The 20,124-nt window shown below is 39.5% G+C and overlaps 2 protein-coding genes across 5 annotated transcripts in view; one reads left to right on the top strand and one right to left on the bottom strand.

Moving 5' to 3' along the window:
* usp12b (ubiquitin specific peptidase 12b) overlaps positions 1–4,100 on the bottom strand; it is a 29,421-nt gene extending 25,321 nt beyond the window's left edge. The window contains exons 1-2 of one of the 3 annotated variants that reach the window (XM_046064549.1): positions 4,016–4,100; positions 3,728–3,866 (exon numbers count right to left, since the gene is read on the bottom strand). In XM_046064549.1, the coding sequence (XP_045920505.1) occupies positions 3,728–3,775 (48 nt within the window). In that variant the 5' untranslated portion in view covers positions 3,776–3,866; positions 4,016–4,100. Of the gene's footprint in view, positions 1–3,727; positions 3,884–4,015 lie in introns of all 3 variants that reach the window. The other 2 variants (XM_046064548.1, XM_046064550.1) reach the window with 2 other exon arrangements.
* A 1,231-nt stretch (positions 4,101–5,331) lies between these two features.
* Positions 5,332–19,031, top strand: rasl11a (RAS-like, family 11, member A). 2 transcript variants are annotated; one of them, XM_046065622.1, is made up of 9 exons: positions 5,332–5,541; positions 6,878–7,204; positions 9,037–9,093; positions 9,270–9,352; positions 11,655–11,695; positions 11,781–11,910; positions 12,193–12,268; positions 13,381–13,457; positions 16,167–19,031. In XM_046065622.1, the coding sequence occupies exons 2-9, from the start codon at positions 7,045–7,047 to the stop codon at positions 16,311–16,313; spliced, it is 771 nt and encodes a 256-aa protein (XP_045921578.1). In that variant the 5' UTR covers positions 5,332–5,541; positions 6,878–7,044; the 3' UTR covers positions 16,314–19,031. The 2 variants fall into 2 exon arrangements, with proteins under 2 accessions (XP_045921578.1, XP_045921577.1); XM_046065621.1 differs by lacking the exon at positions 5,332–5,541 and having other exon boundaries at positions 6,646–7,204.
* The last annotated feature ends 1,093 nt before the right edge of the window (positions 19,032–20,124 follow it).

The raw sequence follows: 20,124 nt of genomic DNA, 5'->3' as shown, positions 1-20,124 counted from the left end.
TTATTGTAAAGGACTTCAATTATGCCAGATATATCATGCATGGTGTTTGTGCTAAATGTGGTTCAAATAACAACAATATATCTAATTGTAACCAGACTGAGAAAGCTGAGAAATTTAACACAGGTGAAACAAGTCTGTCAGTAAAAATGTTTTTACTTCTAAGTATCATCAGGTCAGGTCTAAGTATCATCAGAGCTTCTAGAAATCAAATCTTATTTTAAGGCAGGAGAGAGAGAGAGAGAGAAACAAAGAGAGGAGGGGGAAGATGATGATGATAATAATTATGCAGCTTTTCCTTCAGGGCTGAATAACTACACAAGTGGAGCCACACCGTTGTTACTCATCATCACACTGCAAGTGCATAAAGTCAACAAAAGGCGAGCAAATGAAGGCCTGGCTGAGGTTATTTATCAAACAACACAACATCCAAACAGCGCAGGCTTGTAAATAAAACCAGCGCACATGAAAACAAGCTTTCTGATGTTGTAGAGGCAAACAGAGAGGGAGACAAATATCTGTCTGGAAAAGGGGAGAAGGTTTTGTTCAGTGTGTGCTTTTCAACAATGGTTTGATTAAAGTGAACTCAACTCTGATGGCTACGCAGGGCAAATTGAAAAACTTTTTAGACACCAGTGAAAAGTAGATTCCAGACAGACAGCAGGGTCAAAGGACAGGTGATCTTCTTTATTAATCTTCACTATCAGACTAGAGCAGCTGTTCTCAACCTTTTTGTCAAAGCTAACCCCGGCCCTGTCAACTGAACTAAAATATCCCTCGATTCCTACCTATCATATACCAAATGATTAACACTAGTGATCATATAAAAGTGGGTATTGTTACAATACTTTTTACTTTAAATTTAGAAGATTGGTTTGGTCAGCAATCATACTACTACCACTTTGAGTGAAGCTCAATGCTGAATTATTAGCTTATTATTTCAACCATTTAGCTAATTATTTGAGCTGTTTAGTCCTTACTTCTCACTAAAAATTTTAACCATTTAGACCTTATGTTTAGCTGATTATTACAGCCATTTAGCAAATTATTTGATCTGTTTAGTCATTACTTTTAGCTAATTCTTTTAATTATTTAGCCCTTAGGTTTAGCTCATTATTGCAGCCATTTGGCTAATAATTTGATCTGTTTAGTCATTACATTAGTTTAACTATTTCAACTGTCTCCAATAGCTAATAATTTGACATTTTAGCACTTAATTTTAGCTAATTATTTGAACTGTTTCGTCCTTACTTCTAATTTTTATTATTTAGTCATTAATTTTATCTAATTATTTGAGCCGTTTGGTCGTTACTTCTAGCTAATAATTTTAATTATTCAGTCATTACTTCTAGTTTTCACTCACTCTTACATAATTGCAACAGGTAAGTTTGTTTGTTTCCCTGGTTAAGAATGACTGGTTTATAGGAAGAAGAGGACTTTATTATCATTAAAAGAAACCAAAGTTCTCAAGGTTTAAATGATGGTAATACACGTGAATATAGCAGAAAAAGAAGAAGTGGAAAATCTTTCTTGCTTATCAGAGAATAGCAGACTATCACAGCGCACGCCGGTTGCATCAGCTGGGGGAGTTGATTTGCTTTACGAGTCCGCGTTATCAGAGTTACAGACTATGATTCTGACCAGTCATTCACAATCAGCTTTCAGTACTTGACCACTTTTGATAATCTGATACAGACGCATTTCAGGTGGTACAAAAAAAAGAGTATTGAAGTTCAATACCCGGCCCTAATCAAAGTATTAAATAATGTGTTATTTCCAACATCCCCAAATTTGGAAGCTAAAGTGTGACATAAAAGAGGTCATAGAGTTGGAAAATGCAGGCCGGTGAGACTAGATATCTCCTGGTATTCTGGCTTCTGTAATATTGTGAGATGCTAGTACAGCTGATGATGTCTTCCATTTGTCTTTAATGCAGAGTTACAGTTAAGTGATATGACGATGCAATAAATTAATCAAACCAGTCTGGTCATCATGTTCACATCTCTACTGACTCTTTACTACATTTTTATTCTCTGAAAACATAAACAGACATCCCCAAAATGATGCTACATTATCGACACTGAGGTGCAACTGCCCAGCTCTGTGTAATGCAGCCCTGCTAGTGACTTTCACGGTTTCACCAGCCAAATTGATTTTCTGAAAAAACAAATACCTTCCGGGCAGCAACTGGTCAGCTGCCAAAGTACAAACAGACTAAACAAACCTGCCAGACACAGCCACTATTTAGCCTTGTTAGTATTTTGTCTAGTAAGTGCTGGTAGATTTTCCACAATGGTTCAATGGGTCCAATGACCTGGTGTGTGTTCTGTAAAACCCTCATTTACACGCCACAAAGGCTCAGTAAGAGCTTATACTTCTTTCAGCACGCGCACACACACACACACACACACACAGAATCACATACTGTAAAAGCACCAGCCAACAAATTAAAATGACTGTAGCACACTTCTCCGTGGCATCTGCCTAACCGTCTGTCAGCTGTGAAAGGTGCAGCGGGTAGAAATGGGATAGGTTACAGTCGGAAGATAATCTTCTGGCTTTAAGCTCCCCTGCTTGCCTCTGTGACTTAGCTACACTGCAAAATAATCAAAGACAGGGCTGTCGCATTAAATGCCACAGCAGCAAACGAAGCTGAATCACTGTCTGACCTTTTTTAACCTTGACCTCTCTGTATAAACTAACAGATTGCTGTACTTCCAACTGGATGCATGTACCAGCTGATGTGTCTTTGAGCAAGGCATTCATAGCAGACCCTGAGCTCCCTGGATTTCTGTACAGGGATCAATAAAGTATCATATTATCAAAGCCTCCTAAACAGACATTTAGAAGCAGAAGACTTAATTCCTTAAAAGTATGAAATGTGTGGAGCTGAGTACCCAGCAATGGGCTTTCACGGTTAACTGGGAACCAAAGGCAATACACTATAAAGGAGATAATCTTGTAAATTGCTAAGAGGAAAAAAACAAACACAAGCACCACACTCTTAGCTTTGAATGGACTGTCTTTTTTTTTTACCCCTTACAAACGCTCACCCTTCATAAGGGCTTCTCCGAGGTAAAAACAAAATAAAAAGCGTGTTGCTAACTTTGACAAACAAAAGCTGAACATGAGCGAAGTCTTCGCACATAGAGGAAACATTTGGGGTGTATCCCATGACAGGAAATGCTGAAATTGTCCATCAGTTACAGATATTGAGAGCAATATCAGCCGGGTGGGGAGTTTTCATTCGCTGACCGTACATATGTACAGCTATTCACTCGTATTTTATGTGCAACAGCTATTAAAATTAGGTGAAATATTATTATTTGTGATTTAGAGGACCAGTGAGCAAACAACAACTTTGTCCCATCAATCAGCCACAGAGAGCTAGCAGGCTAAGCTAGCTGGTTTTCCGTTGGACAACACTGCCCTTCTCGCGTAAACAAACTACAATCAAACCAAAGCTGGCTAACAATAAACTGCCAGACAAGCTTGATTTGTGCAGAGTATCACCCTGTTTGTAGCTGGAGGGCGCTACTATGAACAGGCTAAGCTGTATAACTTTCTGGAAAGCCTGTGTGTGTTTTTATCATGTTGCCCTGTGAGGTTAGCAAACAGGCTAGCAGAGCAGTTAGCCTCAGCGTCCTGGCTACACTAGCCCAGACACCGGACAGAGGCGCGGCACACAAATAAATCCCAGCGACAAAGCCGAATCTCAGCTCAATCTTACCATCGTACAAATCGAGGCGATCTTTCGGACTGTCATCAGTATTTCCATCCGTAAGCCGCCATGTTGGACCGAACCCCGATGTTGAAATGATCAGAGCCGATGCGGCTGCAGAGTTCCGGGAGAGCCTCCTGCCCCTAGTCTGGCACAACCGTTAAGCTACACGGGCTAGCATCATTATAGCAAGCACGGCTTCCGCTCGTGTATTTCAAAATAATACTCAAACGGAAATACAGAACTAATATATGTTTACATTATCGAAAAACATGCTTTAAAACTAAATGTACTTACCAGAAAAATGTACCGCCGACTACTAATAAGCTTTTTAAACGTCCCTGGTTAAATGTACTCACAGCAGTGGATACCAGGCACTCTTGCCAGATTGGCAGGTTGTCATGGTAGCGACTTGTCAATCACAAGGTAGTCCCGCCCTTTTCCCTCTAAATGGGACCACAATTTACTAAATGAACATGTTGTATGGAAGAAGACTTGAAACTATCGACTGAGACCATGAAATCATTAGGAAAGTGTTTACTGGGGGAATTAATAAGCTGAGAAGTAGCCTCATTTTATCATTGACTTCTATAAAATCACACTTGTCAAAGGGATTCTGACTCTTCTTGCAACCAGTGGAGTCGCCCCTGCTGGCCGTCTGAGAGAATGCAGGTTGAAGGCACTTCACTTTTCAGAGCGTGAGGTTCCGCTTAACTCCAACCCCAAAATGAAATTTCACACAAACTAAATTGTGCAACACATTTGCAAGCTAACAGTAGCAGAGCTAATACATTTAATATTTGCTGCTAGCTAGCCCTATAGTTCAAGCCTCCTGCGTGAGAATTTTGGGACTTGGGGACTTGAATAGCCTAACACGTTGTGTTATATCTTATAAATTAATAGTATTGTACATTATTTTGCATTTGACACACTCAAGATTGAATATTTTTTCCAATGCTAATTAGTTTAAAGGGCCAAACTTTGGTGAGCCAACACATTCAGTCCTCTCAATGTCTCTTTTCTCCTTCTTTACTTTATTACAATCAGAAAGAGCTTTATTGCTAAGTAGAATTTTACATATAGCCTACAAGGAATTTGCTGTAATGATTAGGTGCTAGACATAGACAAACATACAGCTGACACAAATAAATATAAAAATAAATGTGAAACAATCAGATGCAAGTTATAAAAGAATATAATTATTTGTAAAGGGAAAAAAAGTGGCACTTATTTATGTGCATTACTCCGGATTTGTGTTGCGCAAATATATTACAGGGGGAGATGATTTGTATTAACATATACATATAAGCAATCTTATATCTTATAAGCAATTTTTTTTAACTAAAAAACAACTTTTTTCATTATTAATTTAACTTAAATTTGAATGTTGTGCATAACCTTTCTCAACTAATGTATCAACTTGTGAATTTAATTACACTGTAAAATATTTCTTATATTATTTTATGATTCTAGCCTACATTATTACAGGCTATTATTTATTGTGAAGCTCAAGAAAAAAGCTAGTGAGTTGATCGCATACTTTTTTATTTATTAATTTATTCATGAAAAATGTGTTTGTTGTATCTTATTTTGAAGATAAAACACGCAGCTTCCAGTGTGACTCGCTGTTTTCTGCCAGCTGTCAGACTTTAACATATGTAACCAGCTTCCTCCCGTCCAGCAGTGAGCGAGTGTCGCCGAAGGTTCGTTCGATTCGTGATACGGGGTTAGAATAACGGGCGGAGCAGCTGGTGGTATGGGACCTCCTCTGCGTGTCATTTCCACTCTCATACAATAACACAACGAGTGATCCATAAAATGGGGTGAGTCTGTGTGTGCTGGTTTCGATAAATAGCGCTTTTCCTGTTCTTTGAGAGGAAAAAATCTCAGAGAATAAAAACAAGCATGACTAGATGAGTTTCAATGAGCTACAAGAGTAGAGTTTTCACATAATTAGCCAATTAGCCATAGTTGATGTTTTTTATCTGCATTAGGCCTATATGTGGGGTTTTCTTCTTCTTTCTCTCACTATTCCATTATTACCCAAACTTTGTCTACTTGGGGATGTGAGATAATCTCTCATATTTAACCACTTGTGGAAGGTAGCCTTTTTTAGGCCCTGCTGTACTTAAATACATTTGTGAGGTAGCCTACTTGTAGGCTTACTCTACTTAGTTACTTTGCAGATTCAGATAATGAATACAAAATCTAATCAACAAATAAATGATTATGTATATAGCTTAAGCTATACGGTATATAAAATTTGCCCTACCTATACTAGCTGCAGCACACACATTATGTTTACACATTAATGCATTAGTAACTATAATCCATTCATAGAATATTAATCTTAAATGAGATATTCTGCACAATGCATCCTTTTACTTTTAGAACTTAGATTTAGATGCTAATACTTTTGTATTTTAGTAAAAAATGTAATAGAGTACTTCTGCTTGTAGAGTATTTTACACTGTGTCATTGCTTTATTTACTGAAGTAAAAGTATACTTCACTGTCTACCACTGTCTTTTATGACAGTGGACATTATCACAGACAATTATTCCTACAATCTTATTTCTTTTCTCTCTACTGTGTCAAACTATAAATTAAATTGAATTATAACAAAAGATACAAAATTTCCAGCAAAACTTATGATTGTGCTCTGAGCTTAATGAACAGTCGATATTTTGTGCACTACAGTCTACAGCAGATCTATTAATACAAACCTTCATTTCCTTGTTTATTGGCCCCGGGAAACTTAATGATATCTGGGTCCAGGCTGGAAAGAGGAGACCAATTTAGACTGGTCTCATGGGAATAAAGAGGGGATGGTTCAAAGTCTCCCTCCTTCCCTTCCTCCCTCTCCCCTCTCTCTCTCTGCTCTCTGTCTGCAGTCGGACGCATTTGAACTCGGTGCGAACGGGAAAACTTCTTTTGTAGGCCTATTTATTTATGCATCTTATATTTAAAACTGTTTGGTGATAATAATGTTTTAGTGTGTGAAATAATGACGTCTCACTGATGAAAGCTCCACGAAGGGGTTAAAACTTTCTCTAAGCAGACAGTGGAGGAAATTTTTGAACTAGAGCTGGGATACTTGGAAAATATTTGGGAATTTTGGACCATTTAACACAAAGGACTACCTGCTTTTTTTCTACAGAAATTATAAACTAGGCTATAAGATTAAACTCCAGGATACCTCAGGCTCTCCTTGCCGTCGCTGCAGGAACATTATGGGAATGCTGGAGTGATTTTCCTCGGGGCGGAGGGGTTTGCTGGACAGTTGTATTTCAGAGCAGAGCTGATCTGAGGGCAGAGGGGATCTAAATGCGGCTGACTGGCTTCCCTGCACCGGGAACCATGAACAGTAGCAGCGGGTCTGGCAACTTTCTGCTGGTCCCTATACCGGAGTATCCCCTGCTGGACTGTGTGCCCAACAAGACGGTGAAGATTGTGGTGCTGGGGGCGAGCAACGTCGGGAAAACCGGTATGGATGGATGTAGTATTTTAGGAAATGCAAAATTCAACTGGATAAGGAAAACTTTTTAAACACAAACTGAAACTGAAATTCAGCAGTTGCCTTGTAGGGTGGCTGGGAGTTTATGCATTTCAACTGTGAGAATAACAGCTGATTCAATAACTCAACGTGTAACTTGTTAATGCCAGGAATTTCTTTGTGATATATTTGTCTAATTAACAGAGGTAGGATTATCGTCGTGTATCTGAAGGAAAGTTGTGATGTTTGAAATGACTAAACAATCCTGAAAGACAGGGGGCGACATTTTGCATTTTCAAAAATTGTACCTTTTCATTTTTTAATTATTTCCTTGTTTATATTAAGCTTGTAGGCTAATTATTATATCTAGTGGTGGAAGAAGTATTCAGATCTTTTACTTAAGTAAAGATTGCAATGCCATACTGTAAAAGTTCTCCATTACCACTAAAAGTCCTGGAGTCATAATTTATTTGAATGAAAGTACAAAAATGCAATCAGCAAAATATAAAAATGTAAAATATCAAATGTACTTTTATGCAGAATGACCCCTTTCAGAGTGTTACAATAATATGTTTTATACTTTGGATTATTATAATTGATGCACTGATGTGTAGTGTAACTGTTAGATAATGATGTAGTGGAGATGTAGTTGCGTAAAAAGTATATTTTCCCCTGAAATGTAATGCAGTAAAAGTATATAATAGTCATAATACAGTAAAATACTAAGTTACACTTTGTTACTATTTTTTTTACTAAATATAAGCAACAGAAAGGTTTGTTTTTATTTTTACAATATATTAATTACTGAACGAGTAGAGCAACAGAGAATACATCTTTTAGAAGTGGCTAATTTGTCTGATTGGTAAAACATTTTGTAAAGCCCCAGGGATTTATTTGCCCTATTTGTTTCTAGCAAATGAGGGCACATTGTCATGTATACAACATCACCATAGTCCAACTAGAAATAAATCTTTTGTCCACTTAAAAGTAAAAATAGAAGTAGTTGGAAGTAATTGAGCTACTCAGCCTGTAAAAATATCTTCTGTGTCTCTGGAGGGAGCTTTTTAGAGTCTGAGAAAACAACCGTGATGATAACACAGTGATGTAATCAAGTTACATTATGGTAAATTAAGAATCCAGGGTTTTTGGAGCTTGACCCATGCTAGTCTGTAAAAGTCAGGATATCTCGGCCTTTGCTGCTCTGACTTAGACCATTATTTGTTTAAACTGAGTCACACAACTTTATGAAAGTGCAGCACTGAAACACTGGAGTGACCCTTTAATGAGTGAAATCTGTGAGTTATCCTTTAATACATCATTTGGGGGGGGGGGGACTTCTACTTTGATGAAGCTAAAGGGGATCCTAAATGGTAAATTAAATGAAGCTGACCTCACAAAAGAGTTTGGAAAATCTTGCCCAGAATCCCCAAAAAACAAGGGATGGATGAGACGATCATTAACCAGTATAAGATGACGCATGATTGCAACATCAGATTCTGCGTATTGGTGAATCATTCTCTTAGGTCAAACTTTGGGCCTGCTTGTTTAGCTCATCCCTGCTGCTATAAGTGTTCAAAATCGAAACTTGTCACAGAAAAGGGAAATTCCTGCCGCACTCATTGAAAGCAAACATTTAGGTGTTATATAGGTCAGTAGGTTGCAGCAGGCTAGTGGGGTTTTCTGATACACCTTTTTATTTCAAGTTCAGTAAGATTAAGAAGAAACAACAAACAGCAGATTTGGTCACAGATAATATACATAATGCACACTATAGAGGGTTTTTTTCTGCATCCCTGATTAAGAGTTTTCTTGTTTCTTTTCAGCCTTGATTGTCAGGTTTCTGACCAAGAGGTTCATTGGGGACTATGAAGCAAACACTGGTGAGTTTCCAGCCATCTGTTTGTAATAAGAGAGGCAACATTTATCAAATAAACGCACATACTGACTGATTTCCCTCTGCAAAAGTCCTCTGCTCTAACACCCCCCACCCCCACCCCACCCTACGACTATTGATCCATTCATTCATCCATCCACCTGTCTCTTTCGTTCTCCACAGGAGCACTCTACTCCAGAAAGGTCACACTGGATGGGGAGGAAGTGTCACTTCAGATCCAGGATACTCCCTGTGTCGCTCTCCAGGTAACTTATGGAGGCAGAGAGACAGCAGCCATGTTTCCATCCCAGAGATTCCATGTGCATTATGAATAGAACATCTGGATGGAAACAGCAAAATGTAAACACCCTCTTGCTTGGGAGTTTTCAGATCCACTTTATAAAGATGTTATGTGCTTAAATGGTGATAGGAACACATTTGTCATCACTTTACTCATCAGCTGTTTCCATGGTTGTCAGTCATATTCTTATAACACAGCATTCAGACAGCTGACATGAAAGCCTACTTTTAAAAACCATTCCTGAAGACCTGTATATGTTTCATAAAAGATGTAAAACAACTACTTATTTTCTGGCCTTTCCCTCTTAAGACAGTCAGCGTCCAACTCAAAGCAGAAAATGTAGGATGCACCAAGGTGACAAGCTTTTCTGGCAGTATTTAAATTCTCACCAGATTTTGGCAACATGTTTGGTGCTTGAGCGCTCACTACTGCATTGCTTGTGCGCACTGAAAATAGTCATGTTTTGGATACAGTTATGAGTTGATGGTACAAATATGTTTCTTGAATTAACTGTGTTAACTTATTTTTATAGGGTGGTGCAGTGGTTAGCACTGTTGCCTCACAGCAAGAAGGTTGTGGGTTCCAAACCCACAAACCCGGTTGCCCCGGCGTTTCTGTGTGCAGTTTGCATGTTCGCTCTGCATCTGCGTGGGTTTCTCTCCGGGTGCTCCAGCTTCCTCCAACTGTCCAAAGACATGCATACTAGGTTGTTTGGTGACCCTAAATTGTCCTTAGAAAACAGTGGTTGTTTGTTTTTATATGGCCCTGCGATAGATTGGCGGCCTGTCCAGGGTGTTCCCCGCCTTTTGCCCGATGGCAGCTGGGATTTGCTCCAGAAAAAGTCAGGGTCTTTCTTCTCATTGCGTGATGATCTAGCCTATCTAAAAGCTGAACTCATCAAAACAATCGAAATTATGACATTAAAAGGAAAAAAACTGCCATTTTTATCTCAAAGCAATTTCAGGAATGTATTTGAAGTGAGAGGAAGTGCCCTTAGGACTATCTCATCGCTCATGATTAATATAATGAGTGCAACATGCCACACGGCTCACCCTGCTCGACACTGGCATTCTGTTTACAAAGCCAGGCCTCAGAGTTGCTCATTTGCTACAGAAGATAACGGAGGATGAGGAAGTTCCTCCTGCAGGACGGTGGATTGACGGCGACCAGCTTCCAGGGATTAGAGAGAAATAATTAGTGTGTTATGGAGGAGTCGTGGTGTGCAGAACAGAGAAGGTCGAGAAGTGTCTGAGCTTCTGGAAGGTTTTCAAAAGCTGCGCCGGGAGTGTCCATTATAATAGAGTTGTAGATGATAACGGTAAAATCCTAAAGAGCAGTAAGTGAGCACTTGGTCCAGAGAACAAGTTTTGCCTGGTGATTATGTGGATAAAATGGGCATAAGGAGTTGCCCAACCTGAAGACTGATTCCCCCCGAACCCACAACTGGGTGGTCTGGTGGGTCGAGAGTCATAGGTTCAAACTCTGATACAGCCATTAGTCTTGGCGACGTGCCTTTTCCGTATAATCACCACCTGCTCGCTCGATTTAAGCTGCACAGGATGATGCACTGACATGTCTGTGGATAGTTGTGGACATTTTGGGTGAACCCAAAAGTGTAAAACACATCAGCAGCCTTTTTAGCAGTTTAGGCACTGGGTTAAGTTAGGAAAAGGTTAAGGAAGAGGCTCCCTTCCTGATCCTGGGCTGAGGGAAACACGAGGTGGTTGCTGGCGGACTGGGAGCAGGGGAATGACCAGACAGAGAGTTTTCTTGCTTGCGGCTTGCTGAGGCTCGACGGAGGTTTTCTGAGGCAGAGAGAGAAAACAGGTTAGACCGATGCGAAAACAATTCTTTGAAAGGAAAAAACAGTTTTCAAGGTTGGCTGAGGCTGACACGACACGCGCGTGAATACTCAAGGATCCTGCGGGGACTGGAGGTTTGAGTCTCTTTCTTAAGCTGTGACTGATTACGGGACACAGGTTAGGTGCGCTGATGAGGACGAGACTCAGGTGTGAGCAGGGCCCGCAGCAGACACGCCCCCAGCTCCCAGACTGGAGAGAGAGAGAGCCAAGCAGAGGCAGACAAACAAAAACACAACAAGCTCACAACACGCACTCCTGACAAACATCCACAACACTCACACCAAGCTCACAGCTAAATTATATATTGATTATTCAAAAGAATTATCAACAGATTATTTGATGATCAAAATAACTGTTAGTAGCAGCCATAAACTTAAATTCTGTCTGTCCGTCCGTCTTTTTCAGGATGATGCTGAGGGGCTGTACTGCCAAGAGCAGATCAACAGGTCAGATTTATCTACTTAAAGATGAATTAAACTGACTATACTCAGGTTATATCCTGTAATAACTGTGTATTGATGGCACTTCCAGGTCAATCTACTGGGCAGACGGTTACGTGCTGGTGTTCTCCATCACAGACCTCAACAGCTACCGCACCATCCAGCCGCTGTACCAACATGTCAGACGCATACACCCCTCTGGAAATATACCCGTTATACTGGTCAGTGTGTGTCTCATCATCTGTGCAGAGTTCAAGATTTCCTGCCTGCAAATAATCCAATTTACACAAAATGTGAAAATGTTTTATGGAGGAGAGGTGGATTCATTTCACTGTTCAGTTTGTTCTGATTAAATGCTGGCATACCACGGGTTATATTTATTTTAAATTGATTCAACGTTAAGTAGTGCCAAAGTCTGGCTAGTCAAGTACAGACAATTACAATTACCCACTAACCCTAATCCCCATAATCTAATCTATCCTGTAATCTGTAATCTGCTGCAGGTAGGCAACAAGAGCGACCTGCTCAGAGCGCGACAAGTGCCGGCAGACGAAGGCGAGACGTTAGCAGCTTCACTAGGTGGGGCATTACCATCCTTCTCCTCTTTCTTTTTCTTCTTCTCTTGTTCTTTCACCAAGTCATTTTTGTCCTTTTGTTTTTCTTCCTCTTCTTTCTTCCACACATTATTTTCATAATTTTGGTTCTCTCCTTTCTCCATCTTTTTGCCATGCCTCTGGTTGATTTCTCCAAGGCCACAACCCCTTTTTAATCATATTTAAAATGCAGTATCACACACACACACAGGACTTGCCCCGCATGGTTAAAGTGTTGTTCAGTACAGAGTTACGTGAGATAATTTTGTATAAAACTTAAATGTTTATTTCTCCATAATTACACTACATTGCATTTTCATGATGTAAGCTGATTGCAGTTATTATTTATTATTGAGTTTAACACTTATAAAAGCACAGGTAATCTGCTTCCACAGGACTGTGTGGGTGTGGTGTGATTGACAGTGATCATCCTACTTTGACTATATTCTGATGCGACATTGCCCTTTTCCGGCTGAGCACCACTCACTGCAAACCACTGACAGAAACACAAATACTGAAATCTCTCATGTGAAATTGTGCAGACGGTTGTGTTCTATGTCAAGATCCCATTTCTCACAGTACAAAGCCGATTGAGCAAATATGTTTTCAGTGCCCTTAAATTTGGTGTTTTCTTTATGGAGCCTGCTGTGACCTGCTGTTTCTCACTACATACTTTCTTCATTCCCTCTTTCTCTTTTTGACCTCAGGGTCCCTGATACTTTCTCCTCCTTTTATGTTTCCACTGTTCTTTTTACATCACGTCCTAGCTTATTTTATTTTTCAAACATCCGTTATTTATCCTCACCTTCCCTTCGTTCAACTCCATGACATTCAAAAGCTTGATGATGTTTTGTTTTCGTGCAGAAACTTGATCAGAGACCTGCAAATGCAGCTACAGCAGACAGAATATCCCACAGTAGGCAATTTGTAAATGATTACTGGAGAAAATAAAAAGATCCTTAAACACACACACACATACACATCTCTGGCTCCTTCTTAAACAGTATCCTGCATGCTGCCTGATGAATGAGGAATGCTGAGTGAGTGTTATCTAAAAGATAAGAGCAGCCCTGATCTAAAAACTGCCTCTGCTCACAGGAGGGGTTTACTTTGAGGCCTCAGCCAGAGAGAACCACGAGGGAGTCCACTCCGCCTTCCTACATCTCTGTCAGGAGGTGGGACTTTTTGTTGTTGTTAATTTATTGGTTTGCTAATCTGAAAGTTAAGGATGGGGACAGTTTTCTGTTTTTGTCTATATGCAAACAGGATTTGTTTTTTCATCATGAAGGCATTTTATAGAAAGATATCTGGACATTAGTCACTTTGATTCCACCAGGCTTGAAGGGATTTCCTCTTCCTATGGGAACTCTGATAACAGGCTATTTCCCATTGATGCCCGGAGTCACCAAAAAAAAAAAACATACCACATGTTTGTCTTTTTAGAATGTATATTTGTTTTTCTGGTGGTGTAATAGGAGTTTTTGCCCAGAGGCTTATTACATTTGGGTTTGTTGAGAGTTTCCTTTTCTGGAGAGCAGATTCCAAACACACCTTAGTTCTGTTTAATGTCAGCGATATACTTTCATCCAAGTATGTTTTAACTGATGAGGTGCTTGAATGCTGCACTAATACGTTTTTAAAATAAAAATAGATCAGGTGACTACAGTGTAATGCAAATGGTATTGCTGTGCAGTTCCCCTCAGCTCTGCTGAGCGTTTTAGCATCTTTCAGCTCATTGTTTGGGTTTTCTGGCCCTCATCTCTCATTAATCATGTTGTAAACCGCTGCAGGCAGCTGTTTCCAGCACAGAAGATCTGATAAACACACTGTACACTAACTGCCCAGAATCAAACAGCAGACACAAAAACTTAGAGACCAACTGGTGAACATAGTGGCCCAGCCAAAGGGCCAGATATTTCCCTTATAGCGAGTGGTAGAGACCAAAGCATAGCTTTAAAAGAGAGAATAAAAATTGATTTATATTCATCTGGTGGCCAGAAACATGACTCTAAATTGATGAAAATGTTGCTGGGTGTGAAATCTGTTTGCTAACACCCTTTCCATAATGACTTTATAAGGGGATAATATCAATCAATGTTGTGTTAAAGAGGTGATCTTATGCTTTTCAGCTTTTTCCCTCTCCTTTATTGTTTTTTTTGTGTGTGCATGTAATAGGTATGCAAAGTGAAAAAGCCCAAAGTCCAATCCAAAGGGACTTCCCATCTCCCACAGAAAAATCTGCTCTGAACTGCCTGAAAACAGCTCGTTTGTAGTCCAGCACTAAATGCGCCTCATGTAACGCTCGCCAAGCGGGTAGTCCGACACGCCCTCAAAAACACCAGTCAATGGACATAAAGTTGTTACTGTGATGTAGAGACAGAGCTAAGTTAAAACTTTATGGATGAAAGATACTTTTGTTACAGATTAATAACTCACCACTCTTGCTCCAGTCTGTTGCCAAGCTGGTCGGCAACATGTAGCCTACAGCTGAAAGGAAGCAGTTTAAGGGCTTCTCACTGACCCGCCCTTCTCTGCTTCTGATTGGCTAGTAGTCCTTAACAAGGAACTGCGCTTGTGGAACTCCCAACAAAGATCATTTAGAGACAAGATGTATCACTCCATGGCTAAAACGAAGCCTTCAACACAGGGTGAAAAGAGGAGCTGCAGCAATGTGCAGTATGTTTAAAATTAAACCATGTAAACCTGTTCTGGTACAACAACTAAATAGGATTTTGAACCTGAAAATGAGCTTCATACCACCACTTTAACAGCATGTTCGGCTGCTCCCCAGTAACCAAAAGAATGCAGCTTTAAAATTTACTTTGTTCTTGTTCCTCAAGTACCTTGGATTAGTTAAACAAAAAATAAATGTTTACGATGCAGCATACATAGGTATATCTGTGGTAGTAAATCAAGAAGCAACGATATCAAATCCACAAAAATATAAAGTGTTATAGTAGCATGGTGTAGAATATTATAGTAAAATAGAAGCTTAATCCTGTTATTATTCTTACTAAAATGTAGGGCTGTCCCCAACTAAGGATTTACATAGTGGAATCAGAATTGTTAAGTCCTACCTGTAGTCGACTGAGTCGAATCATGTGTTTTTGTGCATGGCGACTCTGAGTGGGGGTTACACACGGTAGCTCCGCTTTAATCTTGAGAAACTGCAAAGCTGCAGTCTCTATTCATTCACTTTACGCTTTAATTTTCCAGCTAAACTGAGGCTTTTTGAAGACCCTTACACAATACCAATGAAGCCGGGGTTCTCTCTCTTCAGCAAGTGTTCCTCTTACGACACCACACACACACACGCACGCACACACACACACACACACACACACACACACACACTACAACTACACATGCGCACTGATGACCCAGTGTTAAGGTTACAATTTTGGATTTATTTACGCACTTTAAAAACATTTATTGAAAGTTTTATTCTTTTTACATGTTTATTTACCCGCGACCCTGTAGGCCTACGCAGGATAAGCGGTTGACGATGGATGGATGGATGGACATGTTTATTTACAGCATTAAACGCTGTATATTGTAATAGGCTGTATATTAACTTACTGGGAGAAAACTGGTAGTTCTATGTAAAATCAGTTGAGCACCCCCATATCGCCAAAATGCCATGATCCTTGTTTCACTGCAAAGCTTCGACCCGCGAGATTGACAGTCGAATCAGGCTCCGCCCAGCGAAGCATCGAATCTTCGACTATTGGAGGTCAGCCCTACTAAAATGTTTTGACAGGATTTGGTTTAAAATTTGACTTTTACTGATGCTATTAGACATGACTTGGACTTAAAGCTTGTCCCCCCAAGACGTAAAAGGTCTGGTTTTATTTCCATGACTCACTGTGTTCTCTGTGTTCCAGGTGATCCGGGCGTTGGGAGGAGGGAATGGAGAGAAAAGAAGAGGAGGCCTCCACCTGGCCAGGCCCAAATCTCCCAACATGCAGGAGCTGAAGAGGAGGTTCAGGCAGGTCCTCTCTTCCAAAGTCAAGTCGGCCACGACTCTCTGATTGCAGGATGAACGTGTGGCAAAGAAAAGAGCTTCCATGGAAATTAAAAGGTTCTAGTCCTTTGACAAATGGCAAGAGGCCTCCACATCAAATACTTCTGACGTTTAAGTTTGGGAATTCAAGCCATTATAGGTGTGAAGGAACGGCTGACACTTTCTGTAGTGATCGTCATCAGACAGAAGGATACAGACAAAAACTGACTGACAGCTAAGCTCTTCTCTGTGTTTTCGACTGAGCTCACAGTGTACATGACCTCTTCCCGAGGTTCAAGTACAACAAGGATGCTGCTCAAAGTGGACATGTCAAAGACTGCTAAACAAACAGCTTGTATTGTGTCAGAAGCTTGGCATGTTTACTGTGAAGGACAGTGAGAGTGACAAGGTCACTGTAAACCTTCCCACAGTTAATGTCTCAGTTTTCTTGAGGCTGAAAAATTTATAGTCTCAATACATCTCGACAAAAGCGAATTTAATACATCATTAAGGAATCACTGACAAGACAATTTAATGGAAAGTTGTTTCTAATGTCCTTTCATATAATACAGAGTCTCATTTTACCCCCTACTTGTTACAGTTTCCTGTTTTATGGTTTTAATAGAGGGTTTTTGTCGTCTTTGCCACTAAATGAAGCTCAGAAGCCAATTTATTTTCATTTAGTGTTAATCTATGTGAGAACATTGGCAGATTTCAACTTTGCCTTTACCAAATAAATGAAATGCGAGTCTCCATCCTCTCTGTTGCAGAGTCTGTTAAGAAAGTGGTCTGAACCAAAACAGGAAATGACCCCAAAACGCAAGGGTTCAAGGCTTTAGACCGAGACAAATGCTGACATTTGACATCCGTAAGGGAAGCCCCACATAGCAAAACAAAGCCAGGACAACCTCCTGTTATTTAAGGAAGACAATGACTGCCAATAATAAAATGCAATCAAATTTAAATTTAATTTTCTATTTGTGCAGAATGGATGACAAAATTAAAGTTTAGAATTTAAAATCCATAATTACTGACAAAAGAAGTAATTTTCAGTGTAGTCCAGAGCAAAACCTTGCCATAATGATTATAAAATTGAACGTAAAATTTACTTTCACTTTCAAACTGGCAGATAATATGCAGCCTAAACTTGAAGATATTCCTTGTTTTTAATGAAAGTCAAAGTTGTTGTAATATCAGAATTCACCCAGGCCTATTTTTTGTGATCTGTTATCTGTTAAGGTAAACCAGTCGTTTTCAAACTGTAATGCGCCTTCCCAGGGAGGACTGAAGGGAGGCACAAAGGGCGAGAGGAGAGGCAAATATACAGGGTGAGGTGAAATGGACAGAATTCATACTCCTTCTCCAGTCAAGTCTGGCATAATGTCTGACAGATCCACATTTAATGGATTAACACTACGAATAAATGTCCCAAGAAAGATCTTCCATTTACCTCCCGAACTTGCCTGAGAATCAAGCATTTTAACGTTTTCTTCAGTATCAAAATTATCCAGTCATCGTTGTTTGTACATCCATGGGCACACTGTAAACAGAACCTTCTAATAGCTAATTCGGCAAAATTTTAATGTTTACAAAATCTGAACAAATATAGGCAAAAAAAATCCAGTTGTCAAATTTTGTCTGGGGACTAACTGTTTACATTTAATTTATAATCAACATTTGCATAAATCAAGACATTTTTATTTTGACCTGAAATTAATTTTCAAACATGAAACAGAAAATGTTTTTGTTTAAATTTTGTCACACAACATGCGCACACAAAAAATAAACGTTGTTTATTCACATGTTTTAACTGGTACGAACATCTGAGTCCATTAGGGCTTTGCTTAAGTTGCACGAGAGTTACACGACATACTTTTGAATCCATGTGACTCTCATTTACAAACCAGTGATTGCCTGTATAAACTTTTCCACTATAGCTCAAAGAATCCAAACTCTAGGTGTGAAAGCACCTTTAATGACTCTCAGTCTGAAGAATATTTCATTTCTATTGTTTTTTAAGGAAGGTTTAGTGCTCTGTGTACTTAATGTTGCACCAATGCCACTGATTGTGTTCATGAGTCAAAATCCAAAACTGTTGATGAAACTATCTGTAAAACAATGTTGAAATGAATTTGTTTAAATGTCCAAATGGAAGTTGGGAAGTTTTTGGTGCGTGTGTCCTTTGCTGTTCTCATGACCTCTCCTCTCACTGACACACACACAAAATTCCCAGTAAAGACAAATTCCTCAGCATCTGGAATTTCTTTCTTGGTCAGTGACCTGCCACACTAACCCTTTTACACACACACACACACACACACACACACACACACACATCCTTAAAAAATTGTCTGATGAACCCAAATCATGACCTTTTGCCCTTTGACCTTTTAAAGCAGCATGGCTCCATCAGAGTCTCAGAGTCTGGAAAAGACTGAGATGAAGCCAGTCATCTCGCTCGCTGTGTATCTTGACAAAAATCCTGAGATGCCATTTGATAAATGCCAAAAGACAAAAATAAATGTGTGTGTGTCAGAGAGAGAGCAAGCGAGAGAAAGAGAGAGATTTTCCCCATAATTTTCAGCTACTTTAAGTCCAATTTCCTCTTGTGTTTTCTTGTGAGACCCAACTTTATTTCCCACACATACAGACACACACCATGTCGCTCTTAAAGACCTCCTTCCTGTGCACCACTGGAACGAGTGTTCCTGCATTCTCCAGTGAATAAATCCCTTGAAACCAGCAATCTGTTCTAACATGGCTCTTAAATGTGAGTTTATTTGATAGATGAAGAGTTAATGTGACATTTATTAGGCCAGATTTAGAAAATGGATAATCCACTAAGTGTTCCCTTTTTCGGCAAGCAGAAAGAGAGTCAAAGTGAACTCCTGGGTTCTGTTCATGCACACCAGAAAATAATCTTAAAAGGTGTGAAGGATCAGACTCTTGTCTTGTATCAGAGTTACTGAAGGCAGTAAAAAAACAAACAAACCTGAAGTGGTGTCAGCACTGCTGCTCTCTTTACAACTATTCAACTGTACTACATTTCCTTTTTTAAGGAAGTAAAAAAAATCACCAAATCAAGCTAGTGTGATAATTTCTGATCCCAGTGCAAAACTGTCAATCTGATCACATTTGCATGTGAAGTTAAAGTACTATAAACTTACTTAGTTTAAATTCTGTCATCCCAAATAATCACTTTAGCAAATATCAAAATAACAAAGACATTAGTTTTCATGATATTTTCAGCTAGATTGCTGTGTACATATACAACAACAAAGACAAATGTCACATCAGAACTCTGGATGAACTGGCATCATGGCTGTAATTCGAACACCATTACATAACACACTTGTTGTTCGTGACTCATGAAGTCAGTGAAGTCGGCCAAACTGCTGGAAGTTTCTAAGTTTCTTTGGTGGAACAACAAACATGTCCCAGTTGTGTTCATCTCTTTTTAATGTCCCTGGAAACAGTTTCTGTTGTCTTCTGTGCTACTTGCATTGTTCCTGTAGCCTATTTGGTTGTGTTTTCTCACTTTGCAGCATTTTTTCTAAATGCTTGGGATGGTCACATGCATAAAAGTAGCTTTTTAGGCTTTCGTAGAGATATCAAACCTTTTTAAAACCAGTTTAAAAACTAAAATAATAATAAAAAAATAATGCAAAGAGTAGCCTAATAATTGGCCATACTTGCAGTTTGATGGGCCCTGTCAATAGGCCTAATGGTGATCTAAACCGTGTGCTTAGTCAGACTCCAGGATTTCATGATATCACGATTGCAACTATTAACACAAATTCAAGAAATCCCAGTGAATTCAGTACAACTTGCCAATCACC

Source organism: Micropterus dolomieu, linkage group LG12 (genome assembly GCF_021292245.1).
Source record: "Micropterus dolomieu isolate WLL.071019.BEF.003 ecotype Adirondacks linkage group LG12, ASM2129224v1, whole genome shotgun sequence".
Classification (NCBI taxonomy): domain Eukaryota; kingdom Metazoa; phylum Chordata; class Actinopteri; order Centrarchiformes; family Centrarchidae; genus Micropterus; species Micropterus dolomieu.
Note: the sequence above shows the minus strand (reverse complement) of the source record. Positions and strands in the feature narration are given on the sequence as shown.

Coding starts and splice junctions, on each gene's coding strand:
- rasl11a (XM_046065622.1), top strand. CDS start 7,045: ATGCGGCTGACTGGCTTCCCTGCACCGGGAACCATGAACAGTAGCAGC. Junction 7,205..9,036: donor GAGCAACGTCGGGAAAACCG/GTATGGATGGAT, acceptor GTTTCTTTTCAG/CCTTGATTGTCAGGTTTCTG. Junction 12,269..13,380: donor GACGTTAGCAGCTTCACTAG/GTGGGGCATTAC, acceptor CTCTGCTCACAG/GAGGGGTTTACTTTGAGGCC.